The 15,990-nt window shown below is 40.2% G+C and overlaps 1 protein-coding gene across 1 annotated transcript in view; it reads right to left on the reverse strand.

The window, feature by feature from the left end:
- Positions 1-15,990, reverse strand: part of WDR44 (WD repeat domain 44) — a 97,853-nt gene that overhangs the window by 6,261 nt on the left and 75,602 nt on the right. Inside the window, exons 13-19 of the mRNA XM_075538518.1 lie at positions 11,012-11,125; positions 4,980-5,102; positions 2,704-2,895; positions 2,423-2,524; positions 2,082-2,197; positions 647-774; positions 130-264 (exon numbers count right to left, since the gene is read on the reverse strand). Coding sequence (XP_075394633.1) covers positions 130-264; positions 647-774; positions 2,082-2,197; positions 2,423-2,524; positions 2,704-2,895; positions 4,980-5,102; positions 11,012-11,125 — 910 coding nt within the window. The remainder of the gene's footprint in view (positions 1-129; positions 265-646; positions 775-2,081; positions 2,198-2,422; positions 2,525-2,703; positions 2,896-4,979; positions 5,103-11,011; positions 11,126-15,990) is intronic.

The following is a 15,990-nucleotide window of genomic DNA, read 5'->3' on the forward strand; positions in this document are numbered from 1 at the left end:
AGCCACTAAGTTATAATTAAGAAATAGTCTTCATACTCATGAAAATTTCCTATACCCAGTACCAGGTGGGTAAGCATGCTAAAGGCTGAGAAGTAAAACATGAAGGACAAATCCAAGAACAGCGCCTACCAGAGGATGTGGCCTCTAGCATTCCGGGATCTTCGTCTTTCTCGTGGCCTTCAGATTTCTCAGCTTGCAAATCCGAAGACAACATCAGACTTGGGTTTGGAGCAAAGATTGCTGATGTGACAACTGCATTATGTGCTGAGAAAAAACATTTACTTCAGCATAACTAGAAAACTTGATACTAACCATCAAGACAAAACAGGTGTGTATTTGTAAGACAACTGTCTTTTCAATTTAACAGAAGAGTAACTAAGGATTATTAAAACAAACAAAAAATATCCAAAAGAATTTCCAAAAGAATTAACACATAATCTTTCCGAGGTTCCATGTTTTGTCAAATTTTACTCTAGTGTTAAGTATTTCCTTAGAATAGAAAAATCAAACAAGTAAAGCCAAGCACAAAGCAAATGCAGTTATAACTTCCAATGTGTCTAAGATTATGCCAACACAAATTTACTTTTAGTACATCTTCACTTTAACATTATTCACTAATAAGACATGCAAAAGTAGGTATATTTACCTTTAATACCTTCCCAGAAATCATTTCGGTCTCTTCTGACAGAAGTAAACTTGCTTAGGTCATGGTAAGTACTCCAAATGTAAACATACTTATCTTCGGAACCACTAACGAGGTAAGTAAAATCATGGCTAAATTTGGGAGTGAAAAGAAAAAGAAATAAAACTTGGTGTGTTTCAGGTTTTACTCTCTCAGCACCACTTTTTACTTTAAAGCAGGAGTCCTCAAAATTTTTAAACAGGGGGCCAGTTCACTGGCCCTCAGACCTGTCAGAGGGCCAGACTATGCACTCTGCACATATCTTATTTTGAAGTAAAAAAACAAATGGGGCAAAAACACCTGGCGGTGCAGGTAAATGTCCTCGGTGGGTCGCATGTGGCCCGCGGGCCGTAGTTTGAGGACGCCTGCTTTAAAGTATTCAAAAGGCATCTGATAGAGCATATTGGATATGCAGGCTCCTCAGACTTTGAATAGGGGCCAGGCATCAAAGGTTTGATACTGGGTGATTACTGAGTAATTCAAGAAGGAAAGAACTGATAAGGGTTGAAATAGGTTAAGAAGGGAAAAAAATAAAACCAAACTAGCTGCCATCAAGTTGGTTCCAGCTTCTAACAACCCTGCAGGATGGAGTCGACTTGCCCCTGTGGACTTCGGAGCCTGTATAGCTTGATGGGAGCAGACAGCCTCATCTTTCACCTGTGGACTGGCTGGTGGTTTTGAACTGCACCTTTCGATGGGAAAAGTGGTGAACAATCCTTGCAATGGAGTACTGGTGACACAGTTGCTACGTGCTTGTTTGCTAGCGAAAGGTTGCTGGTTTCAACCCATCAATGGCTCCACTAGAGAAGGGACCTGCTGATCTGCTCTTGGAAAGGTGACAGCTGAGGGAACAGTCTTACTCTGCCGCAATATAGTGTCACTATGAGTCAGAAGTTACGCCTTGGCAACAGGCTTGGTTTTCAAAAAGGTATAAATACAGAACATTGTGCTTTAGGGTGCTAACAAATGTTCTATTGTATTTAAGAGGGTCAGAATCATGGGGCAAGATGGGGAGAGGAAGTAAACCTTCTTTTAAACCAACGGCCAGGAAAAGTAGGGCGAGCAGGATCGCACCAAATTGTATGCACAGAGATTATTGAGCTGGACTATGTTCTGTGGTATATATTTCCAACAATGAAATGAAAAACAGAAACAATTATTTTTTTAAAAGTTTACATAAAAGGGGCAAAAAAAAAAAGATGGGCCAGGAAGCCTGCTAATCGTGCCTCTATAACTAATGGTGTCACTGAATCACTTAATTTTCTGGGTCTTCCTCTACAGAATGGGGAAGATTCTAACTCTGTCATACAGTGTGACGTGATGATAAAATGAGAGAGGCTGTCAGAGTGCAAAGACACTAAAAACATTGTGAAAGCAGAAACTCTTTTGGAGAATTTACCTGAAACTTGCTTTGATCTGGCTGCTGCTGTTGACATAACCCTTGTATTTCATGGACAGTGACAAATCTCGGAGATCATAGAGCCTGATTCTGGAGTCATTTGAAGTGACTAGTATCTACAAATAAATCAATAAACATCTCATTTAAAATCTACATTAAGCTCTGATATCCCACAAAAGGCTGCTTATACAAGCATGCAGAACAAATACTTGTTATGTCTTTCAAACTCAGAAAAGCAGCATCCCATAGGGCAGGGAGTGCATTCTTTGCGAAGCCACTAAGATCTCATTGCCAAGAGTGTACAGAGCGTGTGGGGGGAGCGGTTCTAAACAGCATGGTACCTTGTTTTCCCCCGGCAGAGGCTCAATTCCAGTAATCTTTCTGCCGACCCTGTTGCGCCCTCTGGTAGACCGGACATGTATTTGTGTGTGGTATTTCAAATGCTAAGAGAGCAAACATAAATGAAATATTAGAAGAAATCACGAAGGTCATCAGATCCCATTGTCAGACAGACTTAATACTATTTGCCCCTGTTGACGGATAAAGTCCCGAAAGCCCAGAGGAAATCACAAGTGTTTTTCTAAGTATTCAAGTACATAAATTATATAAAGCAATCAGTTACCTCTGTATCATAGAAAATACACCTGCCGTCATATGTCCCGATAACTGCGTATTTGCCATTCTGACAGAAATTGGCGGCTGTGATCAGTTTTGTTTGACCATCGACTTCATTCCACAAAGCCACTTTTTTGTCAGGTATATTCCAAAGGCGGAGCTTACCATCCAATGACCCACTTAGAAAATACCTGTCATCCTGAGAAGATGGCAAAAGAGAGGGCATTCATTTGACCACAGCAAGAGAAATCCATAGCACATCAAAAGATTAAGTCCACTGAAAGCCATGTTTCAATCACGCAGATGTCAGTGTAAAACCGTTAAAGTAGCCCTCAAGCAAACATTAGTTTATTCACTTTACGCACTAATCACTGATCAACCCCAGTGGCGCTGTAGGGCTAAGCACTGGATTGCTAACTACAAGGTTAGTGGTTCACACACACCAGCTTCTCTGTGGGACAAAGATGGGACTCTCTGCTCCAGTAGAGACTCACAGCCTCGAAGCCTAGGTGGGTTTGATTTTGGTAGATGTTCACAGATGTGTGTTTGAAGGTGTTTTGGGGAGAAGAGAGCTGAACAGGAGTCTTGGAACTTAGGTTAATAAGCACTCCGAATCTCCAAAAGGGGGTTATAGTAGTGTTTCCAATTTAACTTAATCACAGACTTTTTCTGGTGGGGAGGGGACAGAAAAGGACATCTGGTTGGAACCCCGTTGGGAAAGATCCTTCTCTTTCCTTAGGCTACAATGAACATTTGGATAAAAGAATGCCAGCAAACCACTGGCCTAGACAGTATTTGGGACTATGACAAGACCTCAGCAGATAGAGTCTCACGATTGAAACTCCTAATATGACCTGCCACCCAGGGTTCAACTGGAAAACTAAGACCACATAAGGACATCTGGCAATAGCTACGCGCTACAACTGTGAGGAAGGTAACTTGCATTACTGGCATCCAGCCAATCGAGGCCAGAGAAGTTGCAAAACATACGAAAATGGCTAAGACAGCCTTTCCCCCTCTGCCCTCATCAAAGAATGACTTAGTCTAAAATGTCAATCGTGCCAAGGTTGAGAAACCGTGTTCTAATTGAAATCAACCCCATCACTAAGCTGCTCTAATTTTTGGTACCATAAGAAGTGAAGATTAAGTAATGGGGATGCTCACACAAGAAACAAAATCTCTACTTTGTTCATTATTATTATTAAAACGAATAAAACCCAAAAGGACAAGTATTGCATAACTACACTTACCAGGTAAATGCATAGAGACCAAAGTTTGCCAGTGGTTATGAGGGACAAGGGGAGAACATAGGGAGTTATTACTTAAAGGATGGTGAGTTTCTCTTTGGAGTGTTGAAAAACATTTGAAAATGGGTGGAAGTGATAATGATGCACGGGAAAATATTTCAGGTTGCAGATTCTTAATATATGCTTTTAAATAATTAAATTTTAAAATGGCAATAGGAAAAAAGATAATGGGTGTTAACCCTACACAGAGGAGGATATGACTGGGAATGTACTCATCAATGTGAAAGCTGGTGGGTCTGCTCTAAGTTCATATATTTTAATATAGTTATTAGCAGTCAGCTTCAGCCGGTAACTTCCCCTGCGCTTATACAGTGGGGACAAAAGGTAATATAGCCGTTGCAAATGAATGAGAAATGACATTGATTGCACAACACTTTGACAAGTGATAGGAACTAAGCATCTCTTACAACTGAATTTTGGTTTCGATTCTTATAGGCTTTCCTCTTTCCACCTCCTCTCCCAATTTTCCCACCTACATTTTTCTCTTGCTTTTTATCCATCTACCAACTTTTCCCATCTTCAACATCTCTGATCTTTAATAGGATGCCTTTATTTTTATCTATACCTTGTCATGGCTCAGAAATTATTTTAATAACTTTTTACTGTATATTTAGAATACAATAATCCACGTTCAGTCAGCTTAGCTAAATATTTACTTCCTTCATTAATTATACAGCAATGAAACCCTGAATTAAGTTGTTTTTAACTATATGGCTGTGGATCATTTGTAGTCTAGTTAAGGTGGCCTGGTTGTGCAGTGGGTTATACGGTGGGCTGCTAACCGCAAGGTTGACGGTTTAACCACCAGCTGCTCTGTGGGAGAGAGATGAGGCTGCAGTTCTACCCTGTCCAACAGTGTCACAATGAGAAGAACGGACTGGGCAGCAGTAGGTAGCCTATTTTCCTCTAGAGAAGCCAGGTCGCCTCATGTCCTAAGAGTGTAACAGCAACAACAAAAGGGATACCTAATACTTACTCTTGGATGAAAAGCTATGGCAGTGACAAAATCTATATGTTGAAAGCAGCAAAGACATTCTCGTCTGGAAATATGCCACAACCTGACGGTTTTATCCATTGAAGAAGACAGCAGAAAGTAGTTCTGTGGAGAAAAGGACATTGATTAGTTTACCACCCTAAGAGAAAAAGAACCCATGAACCTATTCACACAAGAAAAATGAGCTTTCAAGATGTGCTGTAAGAGGTTTGTAATGATCTTCATATGCCACATTAGATAGAACAAGACTATTCATTTCACTTTGAAGATCTCTTTTTTTCTTCTCCCTAAACAATTACCATAGTTCATTGATTTGAACACTTGTTCACATTATTTATTCTGAAATTGGGGTAGAGCAGATCTTCTGATGCATGTCCAAAGAAGCTGACTGTGCCCCAGGCAGAGGGCAAAGCCCACACGGACTCGAGGCAGTGACTTTAGTCAGGTTTGGAGTAGTTGTCATAGCTCTGAATACAAGACATCGATTCACTTTGTTTCATATTGATAATACTGGTGAACTTCAACTCGCATTTGGATCCCTAAATGCCACTTGCAATGTCTTTAAAAAAAACTGTCCTATAACGCAGCATGGGAATGACAAGTCACATCCTAGGCAAGGTAGTTAGAATTTGTCAAGTGTCTCAGAATACATTATCGAATTTTCAAAACTAGAAGAGAGTACTGGTAACTAACTGATTCAGGCAATATGATGGATGGACCATCATTCAGAACCAAATACCCATCTGTCAAAAGCTGTTTAACTTCTAAACATCGTTTAGTCAAATAGAGAACTGAACCATGCAACACATTCAAATAAGATCCTAGTTTTTTGGAGTGTGGTTTAAGTTATTAAGCACATCAAGGTAACAATGACATATATTGAGTATTTTGATATATAAGTACTGCTCTTAGTACTCTAGAGAAACCATGTGAGGTAGGTGAATTATCAGAAGAGTCATTTTGTTGCGATCCTGACCATCCTACTTCCCAGCTATTTGCCTTTAGGCAAGTGACAACAAAACAGTGATCAGTACAAATGTCTGGAGTCAAAGTAAAGTACTTTGTAGACAGCCGGTTACAGGAGTACCCCCCTCCCCCAATAGCATGGTGCTTACGTCCACAAGGTTGGAAATTCAAAACTACCAGCTACCTCTTGGGAGAATGACAGGGCTTTTGACTCCCGTACAGAGTTACAGTCTCATAAACTCACAGGGAACTTTTACTTTGCCCTATAGGGGTCGCTATGAGTCGGTATCAACACTTCAGGGCTGCTAGGGCTATAACATTTACAGAAGCAGACTCGCACATCTTTCTCCCTTGGAGTGTTATAACCATTGACCCTTCAGCTAGCAGTCAGGCCCTTAACCAGTGTGCCACTAGAGTTCCCGTAAATGGAAATATCTGAGGTCAAATCCCAATATCCTCTTTTAAAGATTCAGGCCCTTTTGACTATTTACTGCTGCCTCCACGAAGGAAGTGAGGGGAGAAGTCAGAGAGACTGGAAGAAAACCAACAAGCACAGGGTTTCAAAGGTAAGAGGAGCATTTTCAGAAAGATCAATAGCATCAAATCAACAAATGCCACAGAAAGGTTAAGTATAAGGAGTTCAAAGAAAACATGTTGATTTTGACAAGAAGGTGGTCACGGGAGAGCCAATGTCTTCCAGTTAATGTGGCATTGCACGAAAAAAAATTGCTTGCATTATGAAAGTGAATTCAAGATTCTTTATGTGCTACAGACTTATTCCAGATGAATGTGATTATCAGATTAAGGACATCTTAGATTTCCATCTTCTCAGAACTCATTGAAATGAAATGGGCAGGGAAGGAGTACAATAGCATGATTCATTTAAAAAATGAGACTACCTGTAACCAATGTGAGGACCAAGCTTGTTAACAAAGAGCAAGACATTATAACAAGTGGGTTAGGAAAAACGTTCAGAATATCTAAAAAGTTATGATAGGTGCACCAATTCATAAATTGAATAATTCAAAATTTAGGGTTTCCCCTAATACAGTTAAAATGTTAACGACATCACTGGTTTCAGTGGAGTTATTTTATAAACTCAATTAACTTTTTTTCCTCAATTTAAGGCTTTTATGCAATGCTTGCCTCGCCCTAAATTCTTAATGGAATTTAGATGATGATACTGACATTTTCATACAAAGAAAGCGGAAAGTTTGTTATTGTTGTTGTTAGGTGCCTTCATGTGGGTTATGAGGCATCGTGACTCTATGTACAAGAATGAAACCCTGCTTAGTCCTGCACTATCCTATGTTTGCGCCCATTGTCGGAGCCACTGTGCCAAGCAATCCATCTTGTTGAAGGCCTTCCTCGTTTTCTCTGCGATTCAACATTACCAGGCACGATGTCCTCCTTCAGGTACAGGTATCCCCTGTTAACAGTCCTAAAGTATATGAAGACCAAGTCCTGTCAGCTTTGCTTTTAAGGAGCATTCTGGCTGTACTTGGTCCAAGACAGATTTGTTTGTTCTTCTGGCAGCTCCTGGTACTTTCAATATTCTTCACCAGCATGATAATTTTTAAAATATTGAATTTTCCTCAGTCTTCTTTATTCAATATTCAACTTTCACATGCATGTGAGGCAAGTGAAAATACCAGGGCTTTGGTCAGGAACAACATAGTCCTCAAAATAACAACCTTGTTTTTCAGCACTTTAAAGAGGTTTTACACAGCAGATTTACACAATGTAAAGCCTTTTAAGATTCCGAAGGCTGTTCTCCAGGGCACTGATTATACAAGGAGTACCACTCCCCCCAAATGGAGTTTTTCCCCAAAGCTATGCATTTAATTTTTGTTAACAAAACAACCTTATTACTTTCAAAGTACTCTCCATTATGCTCAATACATTGGTCAAATCTGTGTTTCCATTTTCGGAAACATTTTTTCAAACTCATTAGTTTGGATGGCTGACAGCAACTCCCTCGTTTCATTCTTTACCAACTTTTATATCATCAAATTGCTATCTTTTCATGTCCCTCTTAATTTTCAAAAACAAAAAGAAGTCACAGTGAGCAAGCTCAGGGGCAAGAGAGGCATGCCATTTTTTTGCCAAAAACTGGCACACTGCGATGGCTGTTATGAGCAGGTGCATTGTCATGGTGGAAAAACCAGTCTCCCGTCTGCCACAAATCAGGCCTTTTTTGGTCACACACTGTTACACTATCTTTTCAGAATCTCTAAATAAAAGACTTGATTAACAGTCTGACCTGGTGGGATGAACACCAAATGTACAAGTTGTGAAGTTGACTGACCTCCAGAACGAGGTTTGTTATCAATTGACATTTCACCTGTTATTGAATGAGAAAAGTACTCATACACTTGAGTTTTTCCTATAGTGCTGTCCTTGTAAGCTGTGTTCAACATCACAACAGTTCAACATCACAAAAGAAAAATGTGGCATTTTTCCCCAGCAAGAAACCAAATTTCACAGCCATACCCGGCCATTACAAAAAAATGAAGGTTTGAGTAAAACTGCATTTACAAAAAAAATCACTGTGACCAGAGAAAATCTTCCCAGGCGGCGCCACTAGGTGTACTAACTTGGAGCGAGTTGCTCAATGCTCACCTAGTGGGAAAATGAAAGCTCTGCCCAGAAGAGCTTTTATCCGTTATTTTTTTTTTTTTGGTGGTGGCGGGTGGGGAACCCCTTCACATATCCAAGCAGAAGAAATCCCTGACAACTTCAGTTTTTTCTCCTTTTATCATGATGTTCGATATTAGTCCAGTTGTGAGGATTTATGTTTTCTTTTTTTAATGTTTTATGTTTTCTTCTCTTTTGCTGATAGTGAGAGTCCCCCACTGCTTCTGAGATGGCTGTTCTTCACATCCTGCAGGCTGCAATCCTTGATATCTATCAGCAAATGCTTCGAGTCCTCTTCACTTTCAGCAAGCAAGGTGTGTCACCTGTATATCACAGGGTCTTAATAAGGCTTCCTCCAATCCTGACGCTTACAATCCTTCATATAATCCAGCTTCTCTGCTTATTTGCTCAGCATACAGATTGAATAAGTATGGTGAGAGGATATAATCTTGACACATGCCTTCTCTGATTTTAAAACTATTTATTCCTTTGTTCTATTTGCATAAGTACCTATTTCAGCATCTATTCTGATATGCATTTTGATCTTTTCTTTCCTGTCTAGTTGGTCTTGCAAAATTCTATAATGTAATCTCCACCTTAGTCTGTGTCACCAAAGCTATATTTTGCAACTACTGTTCTTCCTCTCTGGTTTCAACAATTGCATTCCAATCACCAATAATTATCAATGACTCTTGATTACCTGATTGATCAATTACAGACCAAAGATGTCAGTAGACTTCAAATTTCTTTATCACTAGGCTTTAGCGGTTGGTGCATAAATTTGAATAATATTCGTACTGATTGAATTTTTTTGGTAAGTGGATAGACATTATCCCATTGCACAGCATAGTGCTTCAAAATAGAGCCTTTTTGTCCACGAATGCAACACCATTATGCATAATGTAATTATGCACAAAATCTGACATGTGCTCCATGCCAGAACACAGTACATAAAATTTAAAATAGCTCTTCAAAGTTTGGCAAAACTGCTAAGATATCTAATTGGTAGCAAAATAGCCCCTTTGTTTCTGAAATAATTTTGCTCTAAAGGTGGGGGCTGTGTGTCACAAAATGAAGATTCACAATGGATTTATAGATTACAATTTAAAAACCCAAAGCAGAAATTGCACCATTCAGCCAACTAGCTGCAAAGGAGTGTTGATTAGCTTGATCAGATTTCACTTTCGTAGTTGCAATGCAATGCGTTATTTAATGAGTCTTCCAGCCATAGCCTTTGTAACGCTCACAAATGACCTTCATTTTCTTGATGGGTCTGGGTATGAAGATGGGAGAAGACACTGATTGGATTAAATGATTCAGCTGTGAGTTACTGTTTAACAGGGTTTTAATTGTGATTGCTATTCTCCTGGGTATAAGAACAGCCATCTCAGAAGCAGTGGGGGGACTCTCACTATCAGCAAAAGAGAAGAGCCAGGAAGGAGTACAGTGCATCTTTGGACACTGATATCCCTTGTGCATTGAAGCTCCCTGAGCCAGGAGACAGCTTTGACACCAGAGGACCAGCAACAGAACCAGAAGTCAGAACATGAAACAGAGTGGTATGAATTTCCTGACCCAAAGAGCAAATAAAGTTGCATGCTTTGAGGCTGGCTTATGAAAGTTATGTTGACCTATTGAGGTGGAGCTGAGTGCCTTCTGGCTGAAGCTTATGGTGAAGTGACATGCCCTTTGAGCTTTCAATGGCAGCCCTACCATGCTTTGTAGCATTGCAGAAGCAGAGGCTGGGCTAAGAGGCTGTGAGCACCAGAGAGAAGCCCACCCGAGGGAATGGCAGAAAAGAGACTGTCCTGACTGAACAACTGTATACTGAGTATTTCTGACGCTGGATCGTAACCTGTTAACTTCCGTAATAAATTCCATAATCGTGAGTATTGTCTTTGGGTTCTGTGTGGCCATAGCAACAGATGATCAAAACCAATTTTGGACCATGAAGGGTCAAGAAGATCAGCAGCGTGTCCTTTATATTTGCAAAATGTAGAGAGTACATGGGAGGCAGGGTTGGTACCAGAATAGGTCCCAGAAGGAGATGTAGTGGGGAGGCATGCCTTGTGGCAATTGATCTTGGGAGCTGGAGGAGGTCAGGCATAACCCTCACATTATTTCTTTTGGCCTCAGTAGTCCATCCTTTTTGTTAAGGTTAGTTTGCCAAGTTACTGCTTATCAAATATACAAAGATTCAGATAGAAGTCTTTTAATAATAGAAATATTTTTATTAGTTTAAACTGATGTTTCTTTTTGACTTAGATTTATAGGTAACTCCCACAGTGTGTGTGTAAAAATGAACATTCAAACACTGGACGGTGTGACAATCGCACAGATGAAACATTTGGTTTTATCCTAAAAGTCACAGTTACTTAGAATTCATATGCAATGAAAATAGGATTTCTTACTTTGGACCATGAAAGGTCAAGAAGATCAGCAGTATGCCCTTTATATTTGCAAAAGGGGCGCTGCCGAAATGGCGCATTTTTATCATCAGGGTCTTCGTCGGCTCCACTGCAGACCTGGTTAGGCAGAAAGAGAAGCTGTAAAATGGAGGTGCAAAAGAAAAATATTTCTGACTCTTCCCACCCCAACTGTCTGCTCATTTTGTGTGAGGTGACCCAAATCGTTGCCCACGATCATTCCACGCTCTCTGAGGCTATTCTTTTTATTTCCCTGCTGCAACAGACTAGGGCCACTCCTGAAAACATTGTGCCACCACAATCTTTTTCCTCCCTAATGGCCTCGACTAGGTCTTTTTCTGAACATTTACTCCTTCAGGAAACTTGAAAGGGAGCCAGCACCAGGGAGTGAATCAAGATTGTTCTGAGCTATTCATTCCATTTCCCAGCGACGCCTGGTTTAGACACAGGCATATGCTACAATGCTTGCCATTTAGACACAAGGGAACCATTACAGGGTAAAGGCAGGGAGGAGGTGAAGCGGAAGTTTCCAGATATATTTTAGGTCTGAGAAAGGGACATATAATAGGGACTTCACCCTTTTCTGTCTCTGAACACTGTTGTTTGCCTGAGACACATAAGATTCTAACAGCTTTCTGTGGACCACTACGGGAACAAGCCCAAGAAAACAAGAGGTGAAGAGTGAGGCAGAAAGATGGGAGACCCCTGTGTCCCTGATATGGCTGAGCTGCTGCACTAAGCAACCCTGGAACGACGGCCTTACCTCCAGGCTTCATTGCTCATTGTCTAAGATACTCTCAGTTGGGTATCTGTTAATTGAACTCAAAAGCATCCTGACAGAGATAGGTAGAAAGTACTGCCCTGTGTGCCATGCATGCAGGTTATCACAGGCTTCTGCATTCATAACCTGGATGACTCCTCTGCTAGCTCGGAAGGAGGTACTAACATTATGAGCATGAAGAAATCAGGGGACGTTTACAGAGATTAAAGTAACCTCATAGAGGGCATCAAGCCACCTGTATACAGCAGAACCAAAGTGGGGATACAATTCATCTAACTTGTTTGACCCTCAAACATTTCAATTCTCAACCTTCCTAATGCCCTGACACTTTAACACAGTTCCTCATGTTGTGGTGACCCCCCCAACCATAAAAATATTTTACTTGCCACTTCATCACTGTAATTTTTCTACTGTTATGAATCAGGTGACCCCAGTGAAAGGTAGTTCAACCGCCAAAGGGGTCATGGTTGAGAACCACTGTTGTTTTTTTTTTAAAACATTTTATTAGGGGCTCATAAAACTCTTATCACAATCCATACATATACATACATCAATTGTATAAAGCACATCTGTACATTCTTTGCCCTCATCATTTTCAAAGCATTTGCTCTCCACTTAAGCCCTTAGCATCAGGTCCTCTTTTTTCCCCTCTCTCCCCGCTTCCCCCTCCCTCATGAACCCTTGATAATTTATATATTGTTATTTTGTCATATCCGGAGTCTCCCTTCACCCCCTTCTCTGCTGTCCGTCTTCCAGGGAGGAGGTCACATGTAGATCCTTGTAATCGGTTCCCCCTTTACAACCCACTCACCTTCTACTCTCCCAGTATCGCCCCTCATACCCCTGGTCCTGAAGGTATCATCCACCCTGGACTCCCTGTGACTCCAGCTCCTATCTGCACCAGTGTACAACCTCTGCTCTATCCAGTCTTGCAAGGTAGAATTTGGATCATGGTAGTTGGGGGGAGGAAGCATCCAGGATCTGGGGGAAAACTGTGTTCTTCATTGGTACTTCATCGCACCTTGACTGACCCATCTTCTCCCCTAGACCCCTCTATGAGGGGATCTCCAGTGGCCGACAAATGGGCTTTGGGTCTCCACTCAGCACTTCCCCCTTCATTCACTATGGTATATATATATATATATTTGGATGATGCCTTATACCTGGTCCCTTTGGCACCTCGTGATCGCACAGGCTGGTGTGCTTTTTCCATGTGGACTTTTTTGCTTCTTAGCTAGATGGCCGCTTATTCACCTTCAAGCCTTTAAGACCCCAGACACGATCTCTTTCGATAGCCGGGCACCATCAGCTTTCTTCGCCACATTTGCTTATGCACCTGCTTGTCTTTGGCAATCTTATCATAGAGGTGTGCACCCAATGATATGTTTTTTTGTTCTTTGATGCCTGATAACTGATCCCTTCGGGACTACGTGATCACACAGGCTGGTGTGTTCTTCCATGTGGGCTTTTTGCTTCTGAGCTAGATGGCTGCTTGTTTATCTTCCAGACTTTAAGACCTCAGACACTATCTCTTTTGATAGCCGGGCACCATCAGCTTTCTTCACCACATTTACTTGTTCACCCACTTTAGCTTCAGCAGTTGTGTCCTGAGGGTGAGCATCGTAGAGTGCCAATTTAATAAAAGAAAGTATTCATGCATCGAGGGAGTGCTTGAGTAGAGGCCCAAGGTCCTTTCGCCACCTTAATACTAAACCTATAAATCTAGACACATAGATCTATTTCCCCATCCTCATATGTATATATTTGCATGTACATGTCTTTGTCTAGACCTCTATAAATGCCCTTTGACTCCTAGCTCTTTCCTCCATCTCCCTTGACTTTCCTCCTGCCCTACTACCATGCTCCATCCCCATCTGTGTTACAGCTATACCTCTTCCTTAAGTAACCTTACCCTTGATCATTCCCTACCAGGCCTGCCACTCCCCCCTCACCACCATTTTGGGTCCCATGTTGTTCCCTTACACAGAGAACCACTGTTTTAGCACAAAATATGGAGCGGTAGCAAAGCTGGGATACAGAGAATGCTAAAATAAAGATTGGGGAAAAAAAGAACAACACGCAAGCAAAAAACTGAAAAGGATACGGAGGGGATCAGGGTGGAAAGTTATGTTTAGCCCACAACCTAAAAGAGCCCCAAGTTGGTGGCTTCAAAGTTCAGCTATTCGAAGGCAGTGGACAGCTAACACAGACGAAGCAACACCTTTTGACTAGTACTTTAGAGAGAACTCTGGGCGCTAATGTAGGAGTGGGAGGGACAGACTGAGGCAGGAAGAGCAGTTGGCAAGTTTAAGGGTCATCATTAGGATAGTGGCCACAGAGAGACATACAAGCTACTACTCTTATTGTTTAGAAACTTTACTGTTGGCAAAAGCATCTTTCCCATCAACTGTGATGGAGGAGAAACAGCATCATGGACTCCTAAATCCTAGATGATGGCGATTACTCACCCGAATTCTGTCGCCAGACTAATAAGCAAAGCTGGAAGACACAAAACTCAACAGGCTTGCCTCGTTACAGAAAACCCAGCTATTTCTTTCACTTCGTTTTCATTAGCATCCTTTCTGAGGCTCCTCTACTCCTAAGTGTCCATTTCTTTCTCCCTCCACTCTCCCCTTTTCTGAGGCATTTAAGTAATGTTTTTAAAAAACTACAATGTAACAGATGCTCTTTTTTTAGAAAGTTTAGGAAATATAGAAACTAGAATTAAAATTAAAGTCACATAATATACTAACATTTTGACTGTCTTTTTAATTATAAAGCAATATGTGCTCAGTATAAGCAATTCAGAAATAAAGTAGACACATTAAAATCATCTATAATGTACTACCATGTTGGTTGTCTTTAATATTTGATTAAAAACAGAATTGAGATCATATTATGTACATAATTTGCTATCTTCCTTTTTATGAAACCACAAACAATTCCTGTATTTAGTTCCTTTTTTGGGGGAAAAAGAACTGACTGCATGAGATAGATGTACCATAACTGGAGCATTTTCCATTTGTTGGCCATTTTGGTATTTCCGTTATTTTCCCTAATATAAAAATCAATTCCATAAGCATTTCAGGATATGCATTTTCTCCTTATTTGACTATTTCCTGATCTCCGTATAAGGAATATGACTGGGTCCAAACAAAAGGATTACACCTGACATTTTCATAACCCCTTTCTGTTGTTGGACTTGAATAAAATTAGGTAAGTTGATTTAAAAACTGGAAAATAATACAGAGAAGTAGAAAGAATCAAATAAAAACCACCTAAAGTCCTACCACCTCGAAATAAACTTACTACTAATTTAGTTAATTTCCTTTAATTCCCCTATCAGTAACTTTTTATGGAGACTTTCGGGGTCAAAATTGGGACAGTATTCTGCCTTGCTTTCCACTCTATTTTTTTTCTTTACATTTTCTTGGTACATTTAAAAATGTCATTAAGTAATCTTGTGAAACCATTTAAGGACTTCATAGTGTTCTACTACACGGATTACACTAGTTTCTATTGTCTGTTAATATTTAGATTGTTCAAGTTTTAGCTACTGTAGAACACCAACGAGTCCCTGGATGGTGCATATTACAAACATGCATTCTCGGCTGCTAATAAAAAACGTGTAGGCTCAGGCCTACTCAGAGTGTGCCTCAGAAGAAAGGTCTGGAGATCGGTGCAAAAATTAGCCCTGGAATCATCATGTGCTGGGGTTGAGTTGATGACAACTGGTTTTAAGATACCGGATATACTCGGGTATAAGCTGCGTTTTTTAGCACATTTAAAATGCAGTTCTTGTGGTACTATTAGGTGCCTTGATGTATATTCGGGTTGACTTATACTCGAGTATATAGGATAACTAATATGTAAATCAGTATATACAAATACTAATTATATATACTAGTATAGATATACACTAATCATTAGTATATATACTAATATATAGTATATATTAGTATATATCATATATATCTGATTATTTTCTTGTGATAAACTATCAAAAGTAAAATTATAAAAATGTAATTTTTCCTCTATATATTTCTGACTTACCATAGATGTTTCAAATACATGTAAATGTACATAGGACTTAAAAAACCTGTTTGTATCTATCACCTGATTTAATAATTGTCAATATATTTATCATATTTTATCAGTTTCCCAACATCTGCTTATTTTTGTA

Source organism: Tenrec ecaudatus, chromosome X (assembly GCF_050624435.1).
Source record: "Tenrec ecaudatus isolate mTenEca1 chromosome X, mTenEca1.hap1, whole genome shotgun sequence".
Lineage (NCBI taxonomy): Eukaryota > Metazoa > Chordata > Mammalia > Afrosoricida > Tenrecidae > Tenrec > Tenrec ecaudatus.